General features: G+C 41.1%; 1 protein-coding gene across 1 annotated transcript in view; it reads left to right on the top strand.

Annotated features, from left to right (window-relative positions):
- Window positions 1–19,699, top strand: part of KREMEN1 (kringle containing transmembrane protein 1) — a 52,088-nt gene that overhangs the window by 24,326 nt on the left and 8,063 nt on the right. Inside the window, exons 3-6 of the mRNA XM_023741775.1 lie at window positions 3,660–3,784; window positions 10,421–10,574; window positions 17,211–17,543; window positions 18,454–18,612. Coding sequence (XP_023597543.1) covers window positions 3,660–3,784; window positions 10,421–10,574; window positions 17,211–17,543; window positions 18,454–18,612 — 771 coding nt within the window. The remainder of the gene's footprint in view (window positions 1–3,659; window positions 3,785–10,420; window positions 10,575–17,210; window positions 17,544–18,453; window positions 18,613–19,699) is intronic.

Below are 19,699 nucleotides of genomic sequence, written 5' to 3'. Positions count from 1 at the left end.
ACTGCTGTGCCTCATTAGTCCTGTTGTGTTTTATGAGGCTGTCCAATCCGCAGCTGAACAGTGAGCATCGGGAGGGGCTTCACCACTGAGCTAAAAGGGTGTCCGGGGGCCATACTCTCAGGGTTTCTCCAGTCAGTCGGGCCTGTAAATCTGGTGTTTTTTGTGGGTTCCAGCTCTGGCCAGGACCTTCTATTGTGATCCCGGTCAGAGCAGTCGGTGGTAGCCGGGCACCATCTAGCTATACTGGACTCAGTCTGGTGGAGGCCGTGGTAGCTGTGGTCCATTAGTCCTTTGGACTAATCTTTTCTTTGTATCTTGTTCTCTTCCTTCTCCCTTGCTCCCAAAGGGGTGAGACCAGTGGAGTATCTTAGATGGCTGCTTACAGGCTTTTAAGACCCCTGACGCTACTCACCAAGGTAGAATGTAGAAGATTGTCTTTATAAACTGTATTATGCCAATTGAGCTAGATGTTCCCCAAGATCATGGTCCCCACAGCCCTCCGCCCAGCAATTCAGTCCCTCAGGGAGTTTGGATGTGTCTATGGAGCTTCCATGATCTTTCCTTGTACAAGTTGTGCTGGCTTCCCCAGTAATGTGTACTGTCTTACCCTTCACCAAAGTTACCGCTTATCTATTTAGTTCCCCCCCCAACTCCTCCCATCCCTTGTAACCAGCAAAGATTGTTTCTTTTTTGTGTGTAACCTTTTATATGAGTTATACAGTAGAGGTCTCATACGATATTTGTCCTTCTGTGATTGACTTATTTCACTCAGCATAATGTCCTCCAGTTTTGTTCCTCTTACTCTCCTGTGCTGAGTTCCTTTTGTTTGTGGATTTTTTTTCTTTTGTTTTTGTAGGTTTTGTTTTTACAGAGACTTTGTTTTTCTTCATTTTGATGAGTAGGTTTGTTAACTTTCTTTGTGGTTACCATGAAATTTGCCCTGATCTTCCTAGATTTGAACCAGTCTATTATTACTTTGTATCACTTGACTTCCTCTCCATTAGAAGGTTCTATACCTATACTCTTTGCCTAATTTTTTGAAGTAGATCTCCAGACCTTTCTTCCTAGTCTGCCTTGGTATGGAAGTTCTGCTGAAACCTGTCCACCATGGATGAACCTGCTGGTTTTTGAAATATCCGTGATATAGCTTCCAGCATCACAGTGTGGATATAAACTTATTAAACTGGACCATGCTGTTTTCCAGTCTCAAACATAAAGGGGAAATGCCATCTAAGAGTTGATATGGCTGTCACTTTGGAATTGGGTAATATATAACTCTTAACTGACCTAGAAGTGCTTCCAGGACCAGGTTGCATTCATGTCTTGTTATAGCTTCAGTTATATAAACTGAGGAGGCAAACAGAGATTCAGTGATTCATAAATTGATAACACAGATGGAAAACTAAGGTCCAAGGAGGTTAATTTGCTCATTGCCCACAACAAATCCATTCTTTCATTCAATAAACATATATTTGGTATGTATAGGTGTCTTAGTTATCTACTACTGCATGACAAATTACTCCAAAATTTATTGGCTTAAAAAAACACATATTTATAGTCTCACACTTACTGTAGGCCAGGAATCTGGGCACAACTTAACTGAGTCCCTGCTTCAGGATTTCTCACAAGCCTGCAGTCAAGATGTCAGCCAGGGCTGGGATCACATCTGAAGGCTTGACTTGGGAAAGATCTGTTTCCAAGCTCATGTCATTGTTGGTGGGATTCAGTTCCTTGTGGACTGTTGGACTCAGAGTCTCAGTTTCTTGCTAGCTGTTGGCTGGAGGCCATCTTCAGTTCCTTGCCACGTGGTCTCTCCAACATGACTTATTGCTTCATCAAAGTATACAAGCTGAGAAAGAAATGGAAAGAGTCTGCTAACAAGACAGAAGTCACATTCTCTTGTGACCTAATCATGGAAGTAATACCCCATTAACTTTGTTTGCCACACTCTATTAGTCAGAAACAAGTAACCAGACCAGGCTGCACTCAAAGGGGAGAGCATTACACATGGGCATTGTCATGGATTGAATTGTGTCCGCCAAAAATATGTGTCAGCTTATCTAGACAATGATTCTTGGTATTGTGTGATTATCCACCGTTTTGTCATCTGATGTGATTTTCCTATGTTGTAAATTCTACCTCTATGATGTTAATGAGGCAGGATTAGATGTAGTTATGTTAATGAGGCAGGACTCAATCCACAAGATGAGGTTTTGTCTTAAATCAATCTCTTTTGAGATATAAAAGACAGAAGTGAGCAGAGAGGTAGAGGAACCTCATACCACCAAGGTAGAGGAGCTAAGAGAATAGCGGATCCTTTGGACCTGGAGTCCCTGCGCTGAGAAGCTCCTCGACCAGGGAAGATTGATGACAAGGACCTTCCCCAGAGCTGACAGAGAAAGAAAGCCTTCCCCTGGAGCTGGCACCCTGAATTTAGACTTCTAGCCTCCTAGACTGTGAGAGAATAAATTTCTGTTTGTTAAAGCTATCCACTTGTAGTATTTCTGTTGTAGCAGCACTAGATGACTAAGACAGATGTGAATACCAGAGGTGGGGATCATTGAGGGCCATCTTTGAAAGCCATCTGCCACAATTGGTACATACATTCAGGTTTCTTTATTCTCAGATAAGGCTTTTTCTACTAGACCAAACCATCTCATTGTGTGGTTGTGAAACACTAGTATGCTCACTGTGGTAAGCTGAATAATGGCCTCCCAAAGATGTCCATATCTTAATCTCCAGAACATGTGAATATATTACCTTACATGACAAAAAAGACATTGCAGATGTAATTAAGTTAAGGATCTTGAGATGGAGAGATGATCCTGGATTATCCAGGTGGACCCAGTGTAATCACAAGGGTCTTTATAAGAGAGAAGCAAGAGGGTCAGAGTCAGAGAAGGCGATGTGACTACAGAAGCAGAGGGAGAGAAGGAGATATGACTATGGAAGCAGAGGACGGAATGAAGTGGCCATCAACCAAGGAATGTGGGCAGTCTCTAGGATCTGGAAAAAGCAAAGAACAGATGCTCCACTAGAGCATCCAGAAGGAATGTAGCTCTGCCGACACCTTGATTTTAGCTCCATAGGACCCATTTAGGACTTCTGACTTCTAGAACTGTAAGATAATAAACTTATGTTGTTTTAAGCCACAAAGTTTGTAGTAATTTGTTACAAGAGCAATAGGAAATTAATACACTCACCAGAAGACCTTGGGAGAAACCCTCTTGTGGAGCCGTCTAAGGAAAGAGGAGTTTAGTTAGAAGGCATGGGATGATGGGCTGCCAAGGGCTTTTCCTGCCCTCCAGTGATTCTGGAATATAATTTACCATTACATTGTAACTTCTCTATTTTTAGAGATATTTTAGAGAACTGTTCCTATTTCCCTTCAATATTAAATCCTATCAATATTGAACAGTTACAGAATTTCTTAGGGTTAGTTAAAGGTGAACCTGTGTCTCACATACTCTTCAAAATAAAACAAAAACATGACAGCTGGTAGAAGACACGAAAGCTTCCATGTTGAAAACTTGTTGCTTGTTATTTGTACTTCAAGAGTGGAAATATTGTCTGGGATGAAACTACCTGGCACAAAGAACTTTCCCTCTTGGCGTTTCACATCCAGGTGTTGTGAAATTCTTTTGTTCTTTTTTCTCCAGTGCCTGGAAACCTTGGCTGCTACAAGGATCATGGAAACCCACCACCTCTAACTGGCACCAGTAAAACATCTAACAAACTTACCATACAAACCTGCATCAGCTTTTGTCGGAGTCAGAGGTTCAAGGTAATGGCTCTGTGGCTGTGCCTGTTTAGTGGTTATTAATAAGTAAAGAACAAGATAAACACATGAATGTATTCTGCTGAGATAGCGTAAAAATATATATAAACAACAACAACCTGTCAAGCCATACCACTCTCCTTTTCTTCTTCCACGGAGAAGTTGAAGGAAGAGTGGGGCTTGAGATTCAGGAGCGTGAGGCAGCACTCTTATTTAAAGACTGGGAGAAAAGAGGAGGAAAAATCCCCAACATCTGCATCCCCACCTGGCCTCCAACAGAGTTATACATTTCCTTGTGTCCTTGTATGTTATGAGTAGGTGCTTCTATGGATCAACAGAGAATCTGGGGAAAGTCAAGCAATGGTTACTTCCTTAATAGACTAAGGGGCCCTAGTCTGGACACCAATCCAAAATATTTTCTTTTTCTCCTGTCCATTCCTCTATCTGAAATTTCATTCCTTGGTCATTGAGATTCAATAATGCTATTATTTGTTATATGAAAAAAAAAAAGAAGAAAAGAACCTTTTTTTCTCCTTTTTCTCCTTCCTTGTTCCTTTCTTTCTTCCTTTTTCCTTCCTTCCTCCTTTCTTTCCCTCCTTCTTTCCTTCTCTTCCTTCCTTTCTTCCTTTCCTTCCCTCCCTTCTTCCTTCCTTCCCTTCTCTTCCTTCCTTCCCCTCCTTCTTTCCTTCCCTTTCCTTCTTCTCTCCCTTCCTCCCTCCCTCCCTCCCTTCCCTCCTTTCCTCCTTCCTTCCCTCTCTCCCTTTTTCCCTCCCTCCCTCCTTCCCTCCCTCCTTCCCTCCCTCCTTTCTTCAGTTAAAAAGCTGTTAAGCAGACCTAAGCAAGGAGGGTAGCCTGGCAGTGTTCAGAGCCTATGGGAAGGAGGTGGCTAAGCGAGAAAGGTAGCCCAACATGGTCAAGTGGTTGGTTGCATGCAAAGGGATTGCGCATATAAGTAAATATATTGAGGCTAATGGAAGCTAAGTTTCTCATGTTGGAGAAGACAGTTACAAATATGGAAGCAGGGGAAAGCTGACATGAAGCCTGCAATGTGGGATAGGGATTGAAGTTATTAGTATAAGTGCATGGTGATAGATATGAATGTAAAAGTGTTTGTGTGTATGTATATATACACATATATATCTCTTAGCTGTGTCCACTGACGGGGCCTGGGAGCAGCGACACGCCAATGAGCACACCTAGCACCCAGGTCTTGGTTTCTAAATACTGTTCTCCAGTAAAAAGAAGTAAGGCTGTTTGGAGAAAATGGCTGATTCTAAGGCTGGGACTGGAAAAGTGTAAGAGGTGCCTGAAACATCTTGTGCAAGAAATAAGAAAGTAAGGAAGTGCTCAAAGAATGATAGGGACATGTCAATGGGACATAAGAGCCGACTTGAAGGGGTTCCCAATGGCCAAATCTGGGATAATTTGTGCTTCAGAGCAAACTGATAGTAGTGAATTATACCTCACTTATTAAAATGAGAATCCATAAATCCATGCTAATATAAATAAAAAGCAAAGATGTCACTTGAAGGACTGAGGTGCGCCTAACCCCAGCCATGGTATTTTCGATTGCCTCATATGCATGTGAAAGCTGGACGATGAATATGGAAGACCAAAGAACTGATAGCTTTGAATTATGGTGTTGGCAAAGAATACTGAATATACCATGGACTACCAAAAGAATTACAACAAATCTGTCTTGGAAGAAGTATAGCCAGAATGCTCCTTAGAAGTGAGGATGGCATCTTATGTACTTGGACATGTTATCAGGAGGGATCAGTCCCTGGAGAAGGACATCATGCCTGGTAAAGTAGAAGGCAGTGAAAAAGAGGAAGACCCTCAATGAAATGGATTGACACAGTGGCTGCAACAATGGGCTCAAACATAGCAATGATTGTGAGGATGACACAGAACTGGGCAGTGTTTTGTTTTGTTGTACGTAGGGTCGCTGTGAGTCGGAACCAACTCGATGGCACCTAACAACAAATATAAATAAATAAATGTGGAAAAGAGAAAGCTTTTCCTTGCAGTAGAATGCCATCTAATAAATGTAGAAGAAATTCTGGAATCAGAAAATCACCATTTGGCAAGTCTCATAGTAATAATTGATTCAGGGAACAAATATTAATGAGTATGTGGATATCCCAGTTTGCATCCACTAGTGGGTAAAGGTTACATGAGGAATAGGATATTTACATAGCGTCAAAGATCTTCCCATAAAATACTTATCAATTATAAAGGGAAAACAAATAATTTCATAGTGAAGAAAATTGGCATATGCTATCTTCCTCAAGTGATCAAAGGTAATATATCACCAGTGATAGGACAAATAGACATTATATGCCACCTGATGGGATACATGTCATCACTTCGGTGATACTTCTGCCAAAAGTGCATAATCTGAATCTAAGCACAAGGAAACATCAAGCAAACCCAAAATGAGGGAGATTCTGCAAAGTGACTGGCCTTTACTCTTCAAAAATGTTAAGGTTATAAAGGCCAAGAAAGGACTGAAGAACTATTCCAGATTGAAGGAGACTGAAGCGACCTGACAATTAAGTACATGTATGATCCTAGATTGGATCCTTTTTCTATGGAGGACATTATTAAGACAGTTGCCAATTTGAATGGGGTCTCTGGGTAAAGGGGATAGGTCAGTTCTTTGCACTGTTCTTGCAACTTTATTGTATGTTTGGTATTTTTCAAAATAAAAATGCAGAAAAAGCATTTGAGAAAATACCATACCCATTTATGATATAAGTCCTTGGAAAACTAGGATTAGAAAGGAACTTTCTTAGCCTGATTAAGAGCATCTATGGAAAACCTACAGCTAACATCATACTCAACAGTGAAAGGCTCAGTGCTCTCTTTCTAAGATAAAGAACGGACAAGGATGCCCACTCTCACCACTTCTATTCAACAATGTACTGGAGAACTTCCAAAGAAGTAAGGTAAGAAAAAGGAATAAAAGGCACGTAGATTGGAAAGGAAGAAGTAAAACTTTGTTTTGGCCATTCTAGGTCCTTTGCCTACCTCATGCCATGTACATGTGTATATTCGCATATACAAATATTAACTCAAAGTGGATCAAAGACTTAAAAGGTAAAACTATAAAACTCTTAGAAGAAAACATAAATATAAATCCATGTGACCTGGGATCAGGCAATGGTTTCTTAGTTATGATACCAAAACACAATCTCGTATGAAGACAATCCTAAGGAATCTACAAAGAAGATACTAGAACTAATAAGTATATTTAGCAAGGTTGCAGGTTCATTTCTATATACTACCAGTTACCAGTTGCCATTGAGTCAATTCCAACTCATGATGACCCCATGTGTGCAGAGTAGAACTACTTTATGGGGTTTTCAAGGCTGTTAACCTTTCCAAAGCAGATTGTCAAGCCTTTCTTCTGAGCCATCTCTGGGTGGGTTCGAACCTCCAGCCTTTCGGTTAGTAGTCAAGATCTTAATAGACCTCTAGCCTCCTAACTGTGAGAAAACAAATTTGTTTGTTAAAGCCACCCACTTGTGATATTTCTGTTATGTAGCAGCACTAGATAACTAAGACACTAGTTCTCAGGGAAATACAACTTAGAAGCACATTAAGATACTACTACATATCAACTAGAATGACTGAAGTTAAAAATACTAACCATACCAATAATTGTTGATGATGTTTCGCAGCTGGAACGCTCATAGACTGGTGATTTAAAAAAAAAAAAAAAAAACAGTTGACTTTGAGTTGATTACAACTCATGGTGACCCCATGTGTTTCAGAGCAGAACTGTGCTCCATAGGGTTTTCAATGGCTGTGATCTTTCAGAAGTAAATGCCAGGCTTTTCTTTTGAAGTGCTTCTGGGTGGGCTTGAACTGCTAACTGGGTGGGTTAGTAGCTGAACACTTAACTGTTCGCACGATCCAGGAACTTCATAGACTGGTGATACCAAAAACCAAACCTGTTGCCATTGAGTTGATTCCAACTCATAGCGACCCTATAGGACAGAGTAGAACTGCCCCATAAGGTTTCTAAGGAGTGGCTGGTGGATTCGAACTGCCGACCTTTTGGTTAGCAGCCAAGCTCTTAACCACTGCACCACCAGGGCTCCAGACTGGTGATAGCAATGTAAAATGGTATAGCCTCTTTGGAGAAAGGTCTTGCAGTTTCATATGAAGTTAAATATACAAGTGTACCTTACAACTCAGCGATACCACACCTAGATATCTTACCCAAGTGAAATGAAAACTTACGTTCACACAAAGACCTATCCATGAATGTTCATAGCAGCATTATTCATAATAGCCCCAAACTAAAAATCACCCAAACGTCCATTAACTGATGAATGGATAAATAAATTGTGTATATCTGTACTGTGGAATATTACTCAGCAATAGAAAGAAAATACATTAAGGCATATTGATATGTGCAACAACATGGATGAATCCCAAAAACATTATGCTAAGCAAAGAAGTTTAAACACAAAAGACTACATACCGAAGTCAAAATGAATCATAGATCTAAATGTAAAACTATAAAACTTTTAGAAGAAGACATAGGCAAAAATCTCTACGACCTGGATTTAGGCAAAGAGTTCCTAGACATGACACCAAAAGCATGGTCAGTAAAAAGAAAAATTTATAAATCTTAATTTAGACTTCTTCAGAATTAAAACCTTTGCTCTGTGAAAAACACTGTTAAGAGAATGAAAAAGAAACTACAGCCCGAAAGAAAATATTTGGAAATCACATCTGCAACAAAGGACTTGTATCAAGAATGTATTAAAAAAAATTGAAAATTCAGTGGTAAGAAAACAAACAACCCAATTTAAAAATGGGCAAAAAACTTGGGTACTTCACCAAAGAGGATTTACGGATGGCAAATAAGCACATGAAACAGTAGTCATTCTAATTAACCATTAAGATAATGCAAATTAGAGTCATGATGAAATATCAAACACGTCTATTAAAATGTCTAAAAGAAAATATACTGACAAATAACGTGCTGACGAGGATATGGAAGCAACTGGAACTCTCATACATTGCTGTTGGGAATGTAAAGTAGTACAGTCACTCTGGAAAACAGTTTGGCAGTTTCTTATCAAGTCAGACATACACTTACCATATGACCCAGCAATCCCATTCCAAGGTATGTACCCTAGAAAAATGAAAACTTACGTACACACAAAAATATATATAATATATATATATATATAAATACATATATATAATCCATACATAATTGTGAAAAACTGGACACAACCCAAATGTCCTTCAGTAGGTGAACGGATGAACACACTGTAGTACATCCATACAATGGAATACTATTCAGCAATAAAAAGGAGCCAACTATTGATACATGCACCAGCTTAGGTGAATCTCAAAGACATTATGCTGAGTGAAAGCCAGTCTCAAAAGGTTACATAGTGTATGATTCCTTTCATATGACATTCTAAAAAAGGTAAAACTATAGTGATGGAAAGCTAATCAGTGGTTGCCAGTTATGGGAAGGGGGGCTCTAAAGGAATAGCATAAGGGAGTTTTGGGGAATGACGGAACAGTTCTGTATCCTGATTGTGGGTAGTTGCACATATCTATACATGTGTCAAAATTATTGAACTGTATACCAAAAAAGTCAATTTTACTGTATGATATAGCCCTGGTGGTGTAGTGGTTAAGAGCTCAACTGCTAACCAAAAGATCAGCAGTTCGAATCCACCAGCTGCTCCTTAGAAACCCTAGGGGGCAGTTCTACTCTGTCCTATAGGGTTGCTATGAGTCGAAATGGACTCCACGGCAATAGATTTGGTTTTTTGGTTTGGTTTAGTAAAGAATGTCCACCTTGAGCATGGTGCTCTTTTAAGATCTATCTATATGAGATCAAATTACAACAACTCAAAAGATTAGATAGGAAATTTAGGGGGTAGTGAGTTTATGTTAATGGGGGAGGAACAACTCAGAAAAGGACAGTGAGAATGGTTGCACACCTCGAAGATGTAATCAGTGTCATTGGATTGTACTTGTAGACATTGTTGAATTATTGTATATTTCGCTGTGTATATTCTCAACAACAAAAATAAATAAGTTAAAAATTTTTTTTAAGTTTGCTGTGAATATTAGATGTAAAGCACTTACTACCTGGCACATAATAAACATTCAGTAACATTTTTGTCAATTTGTCGTACCGTGGTGGCTTGCGTGTTGCCACAATGCTGGAAGCTTTGCCACTGATATTTCAAATACCAGTAGGGTCATCCATGGTGGACAGGTTTTAACAGAGCTTCCAGACTAAGACAGACTAGGAAGAAGGACCTGGCAATCTACTTCTAAAAAAAATTGGCCAGTGAAATCCTTACAACATTTTTAGTTATTATTCATGTTTAAAGTTTTTGGGATTCCCCCCTCCCCTTAAAATTTATTAAATACAGTGGAGATGCAAACATTACAAAGGGATGCTCACTGAAGGGGGAACATAGTGGTGCTTAGTTGATGGTCAGCTTGGAATGAAGTGTGGTAGAGTGGGACAAGGGAGGGGTCCCAGGAGAAGGGTGGCCTGGGAAGATGAGGCTGACTGCTTGCTGGGGGCTGACCCTTCCGGACACCCCTGGGTAACACTTACCATGTGCGGTTTCTTTCTTGTGGCAGTTTGCCGGAATGGAGTCAGGCTATGCTTGCTTCTGTGGAAACAACCCTGATTACTGGAAGTATGGGGAGGCAGCCAGTACCGAGTGTAACAGCGTCTGCTTCGGGGATCACACCCAGCCCTGTGGTGGCGATGGCAGGATCATCCTCTTTGATAGTGAGTATGCCCTGTGCCCGTCACTGCCCAGGAAGGCACGGGAATCCTTGGACCAGGGGAACAAGCCTGCCTGTTCTCCCTTTCTTCCACGTATTCATTCATTCACTTGGCAACACTCATTGAGCACCTGCATTAGGCCAGGCACTGAGCAGACCCTGAGGATACAGCACTGAGCAAGAAGATTCAGACTCTGCCCTCTGGAAGGGAAGATGCTTAACAAGTAATTAATTACAATTGTGCCAAGTGCTTTAAAGAGAAGCGGCCTATTGTGAGATACTTCAACAACCTAGAAAAGATAACTTTTCTAATTTAACATAGACACTGATATAACTGTTCAATATCAGCTTGCATATCCTCTTGTTTTAATGTAATTTCCAACCCCTTTTACTGGTTTTTTCTTTTTTTTTTTAGACATTTGGGATTTATATCTTATTGTCGTGTGTCTGAGAAGAAAGCATATGCTTTCTTTTTTTTCCAAGCCTTGTACTGAGTATACCATGATCCCTTTGTGAGATTCTGGCTAAAGACAGAGGGTGTTCTAAATGTGGCATGGATCTGACCTCTACAGCACCTTGTTCTCACCAGTGGACACCTGATCTCTCATCATAATCTACCCGCATCCTTGTGTTTCTCAGTGGTAGTGAGGCTTTAAGACAGTCACAGTACCGATCCAGCGCCAGATTTTAAGATGGTAGAAAGGAGATAGTCACAAATGAGGCAGACAGAAGAAAAGGCTTGAGGTTACCAAGAAGTAAATAGAGTCTATAGTGTCTTTATTAGTCATTAGGCTAAAGTAGATACACTTCTGACATCTCAACTAGGTGCAGTGGCTCAGTTTTAAGCAAAAATGTCATATGGTGTACTAGATTCCCAGGACTGCCACAACAAATTACCTCCAACTGGGTGGCTTAAAATGGAAGAAATGTATTCTGTCACAGTTCTGGAGGCCGGAAGTCCAAAATCTTGGTGTTGGCAGGGCCATGCTCCCTCTGAAGACTCCAGGGAAGAATCCTTCTTTGTTTCTTCCTAGTTTATGGTGGTTGCTGGCTTACAGCTGCATCACTTCAATCTCTTCCTTCATCATCACATGGACTTCTTCCCTGTGTCTCTGTTCTGAGTCTGTGTGTGTGTGTCTGTGTCTGTCTCTAAATCTCTTTCTCCTTATAAATCCCCTTATAAGTCATTAAGTTTTGGGCCCACCCTAACCTAATATGACTTCATCTTAACTTAATTACGTCTGCACGGACCTTATTTCCAAATAAGTCACATTCACAGGTACTGGGGGTTAGGGCTTGAATATATCTCTTTTGGGGTACACAATTTAACCCACTATATATGGTGACTATAAAACCCAGCCCAAGTTTATAACTGAGCCTTTTGCAAGCTATAGCTTAGGTATTGTCTGACATGTGTTTGTGTTGGGCTACGGGACTGGCCAGCAGAACTCATGTGGTCACTTTTGGTCTTTTTAGCTAAGTGTATCCATTTGAGACTATAATGACTTCCTATACATCCTGCTATTTCAAGAGGGATGTTTGGTATATTACCTCTGCTGCAGCTAAAGACTGAACCTTGACTAATGCTTAAGGAAGAATAGTTGGCAAATAACTCAGAAAAGGAGGATAAGAATGGTTGTACAACTTGAAGAATGAAATCGATGTTACTGAATTATACATGTAGAAGTTGTTGAATTGGTATGTGTTCTGCTGTGTATATTGTCAACACCAACAGCAAAAATAAATCATATATGAAGAAAGAATAGTTGGCAAATAATGCGCACTGTACATCTATTTAGCCTTTTATTTCCAGACTTCATTATTGTAAGATGCTCTGCCTTGACACCTAACTAAGGAGAGTATATTTGATGAGCATATAAAATGCCTGGTATACTCTTAAGTGAAACAAAAAGGAAATAAACATTTATTGAATATGTGGTATGATGAAGGCTTTATATAAATTATTACACTGAGTCCTCCTGGCAGCCACCTGAGGTAGGCATTTGTCTTAGTTTGCTAGTGCTTCCTTAACCGAAATACCACAAGTGGGAGCTTTCAAGAACAGAAATGTATTTTCTTACAGTTCAGGAGGTTAGAAGTCAGAATTTAGGGTACGTCTTTAGAGGAAGGTCCTTCTTTGTCAGTAGCCCCAGGAATTCTAGGAGTTCCTTGGCATTCCTTGGAGTCTGTCTTCCCTCTATGTGTATTTCTGTGTCTATTCTGCTCTTCTTACAACTCAGACATGATTAGGTTTAAGACCCACGCTACTCTGCTATGACTTCATTAACATAACAAAAGAAGACCGCTATTCCAAATAGGGTCATATTTACAGGTACAAGGGTTAGGATTTCAACGCATGTTTTGGAGTGACTCGATTCAATCCATAGCAAGATTACTAGTGTTATCACTCTCATAATACAGAAGAGAGTCTTAAGACATGAAGAGAGGAAATACCTTTCTGAGATTCACAACTTCTTAGAAGCTTTGGGACTAGAGAGTAAACAGAAAAGCAGGATGTGTGGATTCACTACCTGTTTTTCAACTTTAGATAGAATATAGTTTTAATTTTTTTTTAAAAAAATGGAAAACTACAAGTGTTGGTGAGGATGTGGAGAAATTGGAACCCTCATACACTGCTGGTGAGAATGTAAAATGGTGCAGCCTCTGTGAAAAACAGCTTGATGGTTCCTCAAAAAGGTAAACATAGAATTACCTTATGACCCAGTAATTTCACTCCTAGGTATATACCCAAGAGAATTGAAAACATTTATTCAAACAAAAACTTTAACACAAACATTCATAGCAAGAAGCATTATTCGTAATAGCCAAAAAGTAGAAATGACCTGAATGTCCATCAGCTGATGAATGGATAAACAAAATATGGTATATCCATATAATGGAATATTATTCAGCCATAAAAACAAATAAAATACTGATATATGCTACAGTGTGGATAAACCTTGAAAACTTTATGCTAAGTGAAAGAAGCCAGACACGAAAGGCTACATATTGTCTGATTCCATTTATATGACATGTCCAGAATAGGCAAATCCATAGAGATAGAAAGCAAATTATGATTGCGAGGGACTCGGGGGTAGGGAGATTGGGGAGTGACTGCTTAATGGTATGAGGTTTAAGTTTGGGGTAATGAAAATGTTTCTGGAATTAGATAGCGATGATGGTTGCACAGCATTATGAATATACTAAAAACCAGTTAACTGTACACTTTAAAATCATTAAAATGGTGAACTGTGTTATATGAATTTTATTTCAGTTAAAAAAAGAATATAGTTTTTATATAACAGTCTTTCGTTCGGCATTTTATTGGACATCTGCTGTGTAGCAGATAAAACTATGTTTTATTTGGTACAGTGCCTCTACTAGAGGTATGAAAATTGCTCTTGGAAATAATTTGGTTTAAAGTCACTTATGTACCAAGTATCACCTTTGATACTAGAAATAGATCCAAGAGACAGTACTGCTCCTCATACAAAGGTACACTAAAATGAGCTAATTATAATGAAAAAGATTGCTATTTATTGCATGTTTGCTGTGTGCGAGACTGAATACCAGGTACTTTTATAAATAATTTTATGTTATTTAATCCTCCCAACAGCCCTGTGGATGAGAAAACGGCAAATCAGAAGATAATTTATCCAAGCTAGTGCCAGAGCCAGGATTCAAACCCTGCTTTGTCACATTTTTAATCTTTTTATATCAGTGACTGAAAAAAAAAAAACAAACCCATTGCCGTTGAGTCAATTCTGACTCATAGCGACCCTATAGTACAGAGTAGAAGTGCCCCATAGAGTTTCCAGGGAGCACCTGGTGGATTTGAACTGCCGACCTTTCAGTTAGCAGCCGTAGCTCACTGTAGCTCTTGGCCACTGCGCCACCAGGGCTCCACATCAGTGACTAGAACTCCTTTTATTAACAATAACAAAATAGATCATAATAATGGATCTAGTTTACTGCTTAAAAATTAAGTAAACAAAGTATTCCCAGTTATTCTAGTTAGTATTAAATTGGCACAAATGTAGCTCTCCAGAAGCTGCCCTCTGTAGCTTCCATTCACTCAGGCACTAAGAAGGTTGGCATTCTGAAAGGTGGTCTACTCTAGTCTCCAGAGCCCCTGACAGTAGCCAACCCTATAGCTCATACCTCACTGCTCTGCAAAGAAAGGTGCAAATGCAGCACTGTAGAAATAATCTCTAAAGTTTCATCTATACCATACTCATTGTCGTCCAGTCAATTCTGACTCATAGCAACCCTATAGGACAGAGTAGAACTGCCCCATAGGGTTTCCTTAATCTTTACGAAGTGACTGCCACATCCTTTTCTCCACAGACCTGCTGATGGGTTCGAACCGCTGACCTTTCGGTTAGCAGCTGAGCACTTAACCACTGTTCCACCAGGGCTCTGTTTCATCTATAGAGAGTAAAATAGTTTAAATAGCTCAAGCATAACCTCATGCAAATCCTTATGACCCACTGGATAAGGCTGAACATTTTGGAGATGGTGACTACAGACTGTCCTATAATTTGTGAGGGCTAAGATATCTCTCTAAAAAGATAGGAAGAGAAGTTAGATGATAAGGGACCAGGTTACAGTTTCTGCCTCCAAGAACTTCAGGCCGCGCTACCAGTGCAGCTCAAATCTGGGTCTCAGTCAGAATGTCCGCGAGGTCCTGCTGCTCTCTGGTAATCACAGGAGTGCTCCAGGCCTCTCAGCTCTAGAGAGAGTTGACACAGGTAGCTGGTGGAAGCTGTCTGCTCAGTCGTCATTGCCACATCAGGAAGCAGTTTGTCACAGGTGCCATGGCTGATTTTCAGCAAGCTCCCATGAACTTAAAGAGGTTGCTGAAGTGGTCTGTGCACACCATGTAAATGCAGCGCTGATGGAGACTTCAAACCTCTGCACCCCTGGAATTGTAATTTATTGAATTAACAGAACCCAAGAGAAGATCAGGTGGGCTGGAGTCAACAGAGGGTTACTGAGACCACCCAGGCTGGACTCTTGGGACCCCCTCAGCTTCGAGGCACTGATGGGAGGAGTTAGTCATATGGATTGGGCCGTATTTTGTAGCATTATTGAGCACTTATCATCTATAGGGCACTGTGTTTTTCACTTTACATGCATTACCTCCCTTCATTCTCACAATACTGTGAAGCAAGTACTATTATCTGTATTTTCCAGATGATAAAAACTGAGACTCTTAAAAGTTCAGTAATTTGCCCAAGGCCCCACATACCAAGATCCCTGCCCTCATCCTGGTGGGAAAGGAAGAGATTAATGGTGAAAAAGACTGAGGCCTAAGGATGGGTGGCTCTGACTGCCGTGACTGTGTTAGTAATTATATTTCATAGACTCCAAAAGGCCATCACAGAAGGCAGGAGGACTCTGACCCCCTGCCACCAGAGGTCTATTCCCGACCTTCCACCTGCCAGATTGTGTCAGGCTAATCTCCCCTTCAAAAAATAAGATTCATGTTTCCTGTTGAATTGTCACTGTATTTTAATGATTCATCATAGAATCATGTGTTTGCTCTCAAAATTGATGAATTGAATGTACTATCACCATGGCACGTATCTGGAGATCAAAAGTTCTAAATTTAAGGGCTGCCTTTGCTATTGACATATAAGTTTAATCTGTATACTTTATTCTTTTTGAATAATAATAGAGTAGCTCATGTTTACTGAGCTTGTACTATGTGCCAGATCCTATACTAAACACTGTACATGTACTAACTCATTTACTTCTTATAACCCCATGAAGGAGACACTGTTATCACTTTCATTTTATAGATGAGGAAACTGAGGTATACAGAGGTTAAGTAGCTCAAATTTATGCAGTTAGTAAATGGTAAAGCCCTTCTACACACCCTCTCAAGGACTTTCATTTCTGGGATCTTGCTTACACTTCACTGCATAAGCTATGGTGGAGTGGTTGTCCCCTCCCTAGAACCTACCGATCAATAAACAGGAGTCGAGAAATCAGATGTGGTCAACACAGAGTGAAAGGAATCCAGTGTGTCTCCCCCATGCAGAAGGTTCTTTCTTGTGCCACAGTGTTTGATTTGAAAAATGAGCCTGGACCTCTCATGAGAGTGTTGCTCCTCTAACATATCGGAGATGTCTGCACAGTTGTAAAGCCCTTCTCTTTTAACGACCTTACTTTATCAAATGCCTCCCTTCCAGATGGGTCCCAGTATTTTCATGTATTCTATCTCATCTGTCCTCACGCATTCATACGATACAGGAGCAGGTGGTCTCTCCATCCTCAAAATGGAGAGAAGCCAGAGGCCTGGAAGGGAGGTGCCGCCCTGGGATCACATGGCCCAGCCCGCCAGAATCCAGACTCTCTGGCTCCAGCTCACCCTGACCTGGGCCGCACCGTTGTGCTGTGCTCTCATTCCAAGGTCTCCTGGGCAAAAGAGAAAAGCCTCCACAACCATTTGTTCAGGGTTTAAGCGATTCATTTTGTGATCAGATCCTGAAACATAAGACGGTCTGGTTTTGTAGATAAAAAACTATATCCCAAACTGGATCACATTAGTTAGGGAGAGTCTTGTTTGTAACCAAGTTGGAAAGTGTGCCCTGTGACTGAGACCCAGACTGAACCCGGTGTCCTATCTCCCCAGCTCTCGTGGGCGCCTGTGGTGGAAATTACTCCGCTATGACTGCAGTGGTCTACTCCCCAGACTTTCCTGACACTTACGCCACAGGGAGGGTCTGCTACTGGACCATTCGCGTCCCAGGCGCCTCCCACATCCACTTCAACTTCACCTTATTTGACATCAGGGATTCTGCAGACATGGTGGAGCTGCTGGACGGCTATACCCACCGGGTCCTGGTCCGCTTCAATGGAAAGAACCACCCCCCTTTGTCCTTTAATGTCTCTCTGGATTTCGTCATTTTGTATTTCTTCTCTGATCGTATCAATCAGGCCCAGGGATTTGCTGTCCTATACCAAGGTAAGATCACCTTGCCTCCTTGGGGACCAACCCTTCAGGGTCTGTGTGACTCAGGATTCTCTTCCATCCATCATGATTTAGGAGCCTCGGGCAGTTCTCTTTGGAAGGACAGTGAGTCAGGATCTACTAATTCGACCTGTGGACTTTCCCACCTCCCATCTCATAACTTGTTTATGTTTCATGATAGAGAAGAGTTGGAACCTGTAAATTTTGCTATTTTAGTGGTTCTAATAACAACTTTCTTGCGGGGAGGAGGGGGTAAAAAAGTTACTTAAAGAAACAGCTGGGATTGGTAGAGTTGGAAGGATCTAAAGAGGTCATTTGGATCATCCTGCTGCCTCTAAACATTCCAGCCAATCCTGAAAGATCAATTTCCAGTCTTTCTTCAAACCCTCCTGAGGTGGAGCACACTCTCGGCCCCTCTAGTGTGAACGCATGTGTGGGCATGTCTCTTTGCCACCACACAAGAAGCCCAGAAGAAGGTGTCTAAGACCTAGTGTGTGTTGTCTTGGGTAGCAATAGCAAGGCCTTGAATAGAGTTCATGTGTGGTGTTCCCAGGAGTGGGATGCGCTTGAAGAACAGCAGGATATGGGTCAATAGCTAGGAGGGAAGAAGGCCTTCCAGGTAGAGGGGCTTTAGCTACAAAGGTGCAAGACACCTATAAAGTATGTTCAGATATCTACAAAGAGACCAATTGAATAATTTGAAGTTGACAGCTCCTTCAGAGCCAGAGCCTGACAAGTTCTGCTTTTGGGGTCAATGGGGTGAGTGGAGCTATTCCACTCAGAATTTTGTACCCAGAATTGAATCCAAGGAAGAGGCCCCTCTTCATAACCAGTGCCCTCCTCCTTCGCAGCTCTCTGTTGTCTCCGTCAGCTTTACCCTATTTAATTCTTCTTGATCTTCCAGCCATCAAGGAAGAACAGCCGCAGGAGAGGCCCACCATCAACCAGACACCGGCCGAGGTGATCACTGAGCAGGCCAACCTCAGCGTCAGTGCTGCCCGGTCCTCCAAAGTCCTGTATGTCATCACCACCAGCCCCAGCCATCCACCTCAGACCGTCCCAGGTAGCAATTCTCGGGCACCATCAATACAGGGTGGAAGCCTCAGAGCTTGAAGGTAGCACTCTAGGCAGTTATAGAAACAGAAGTGCCCTTGGGTGTTTCTCATTCAGAGAGAGGTTGGAGGTACTGGCCCCTGACCTATAGTTTGTCTTCGTCTTTGAAGGAAATCTTCTCAGTAGCTTGATTCCTTAGTCCTTAGGAGAGAGTACTCACCTCCAGAGATCCAGCGTGTGCCTTTTGTACATTGTGTACACTGCAATTCATCCGCTAATCCAGTGTTTCCTCGGTTTGAGATTATCTTTCTAGAGTTCCAAGTCGTAGCACCCTACATTCACTGGCATCTGCAAGAGCTCCATTCGTTCATTCATTCAAAAGATAATCAAGTGCTTCCATAGTGCCAGGCACTGTTCTTGCCACTGGACTATACAGTGAATCAAACAAAATCCCTGCCCTCTTGTGGCTTATATTCTAAATGGGAGGAGAAAGACAAGAAACAAAACGAACAAATCAGATATTGATAAGAGCTATGAATAAGGGTCATGCAGAAAAGAGAGAGAGGGTCTGGCAGTGGCATCAGTAAAGGGATGCGGAGGGTGCAGAGCACAGTGGGTGACACAGAGGGGGTGACACAAAAATGACTGTTTATAAAATTTTTGTGCAATGTTTCATCACAAAAAAATTTTTTTCAATAAAAATATCCCCGTAGTTAGCTATAACAACAAAAACATTTTTCATAAGCCCAGCTTACGTGTATCAGTATACCTACAAGGCTAAAACCCTATGCTAATTTACTTCTGAACCTTTTAATGCGCTCTGGTCAGCACTGTCGTTATTAACCAATTACAGTGACGCTTTGAATCACGTGATTTCATCTGCACGCGCCACAAGCGTGTGCTGTTGTTTTTGTTGCTTTAGTGTTTTTGTAGTTGCTGATTTTGTCAAATTTTCTGGTGTTTTAGCTACAGTATTGTGATAATTAGTATTGGTGAACTATATCAATAATTTTTTTTTAATTGTACTTCAGGTGAAGGCTTACAGAACAAATAGTTTCTCATGAAACAGTAGTACACATATTGTTTTATGACATTGG

Source organism: Trichechus manatus, unplaced genomic scaffold (genome assembly GCF_000243295.1).
Source record: "Trichechus manatus latirostris isolate Lorelei unplaced genomic scaffold, TriManLat1.0 scaffold00190, whole genome shotgun sequence".
Classification (NCBI taxonomy): domain Eukaryota; kingdom Metazoa; phylum Chordata; class Mammalia; order Sirenia; family Trichechidae; genus Trichechus; species Trichechus manatus.
This window is presented reverse-complemented; position numbering and strand designations above follow the sequence as displayed.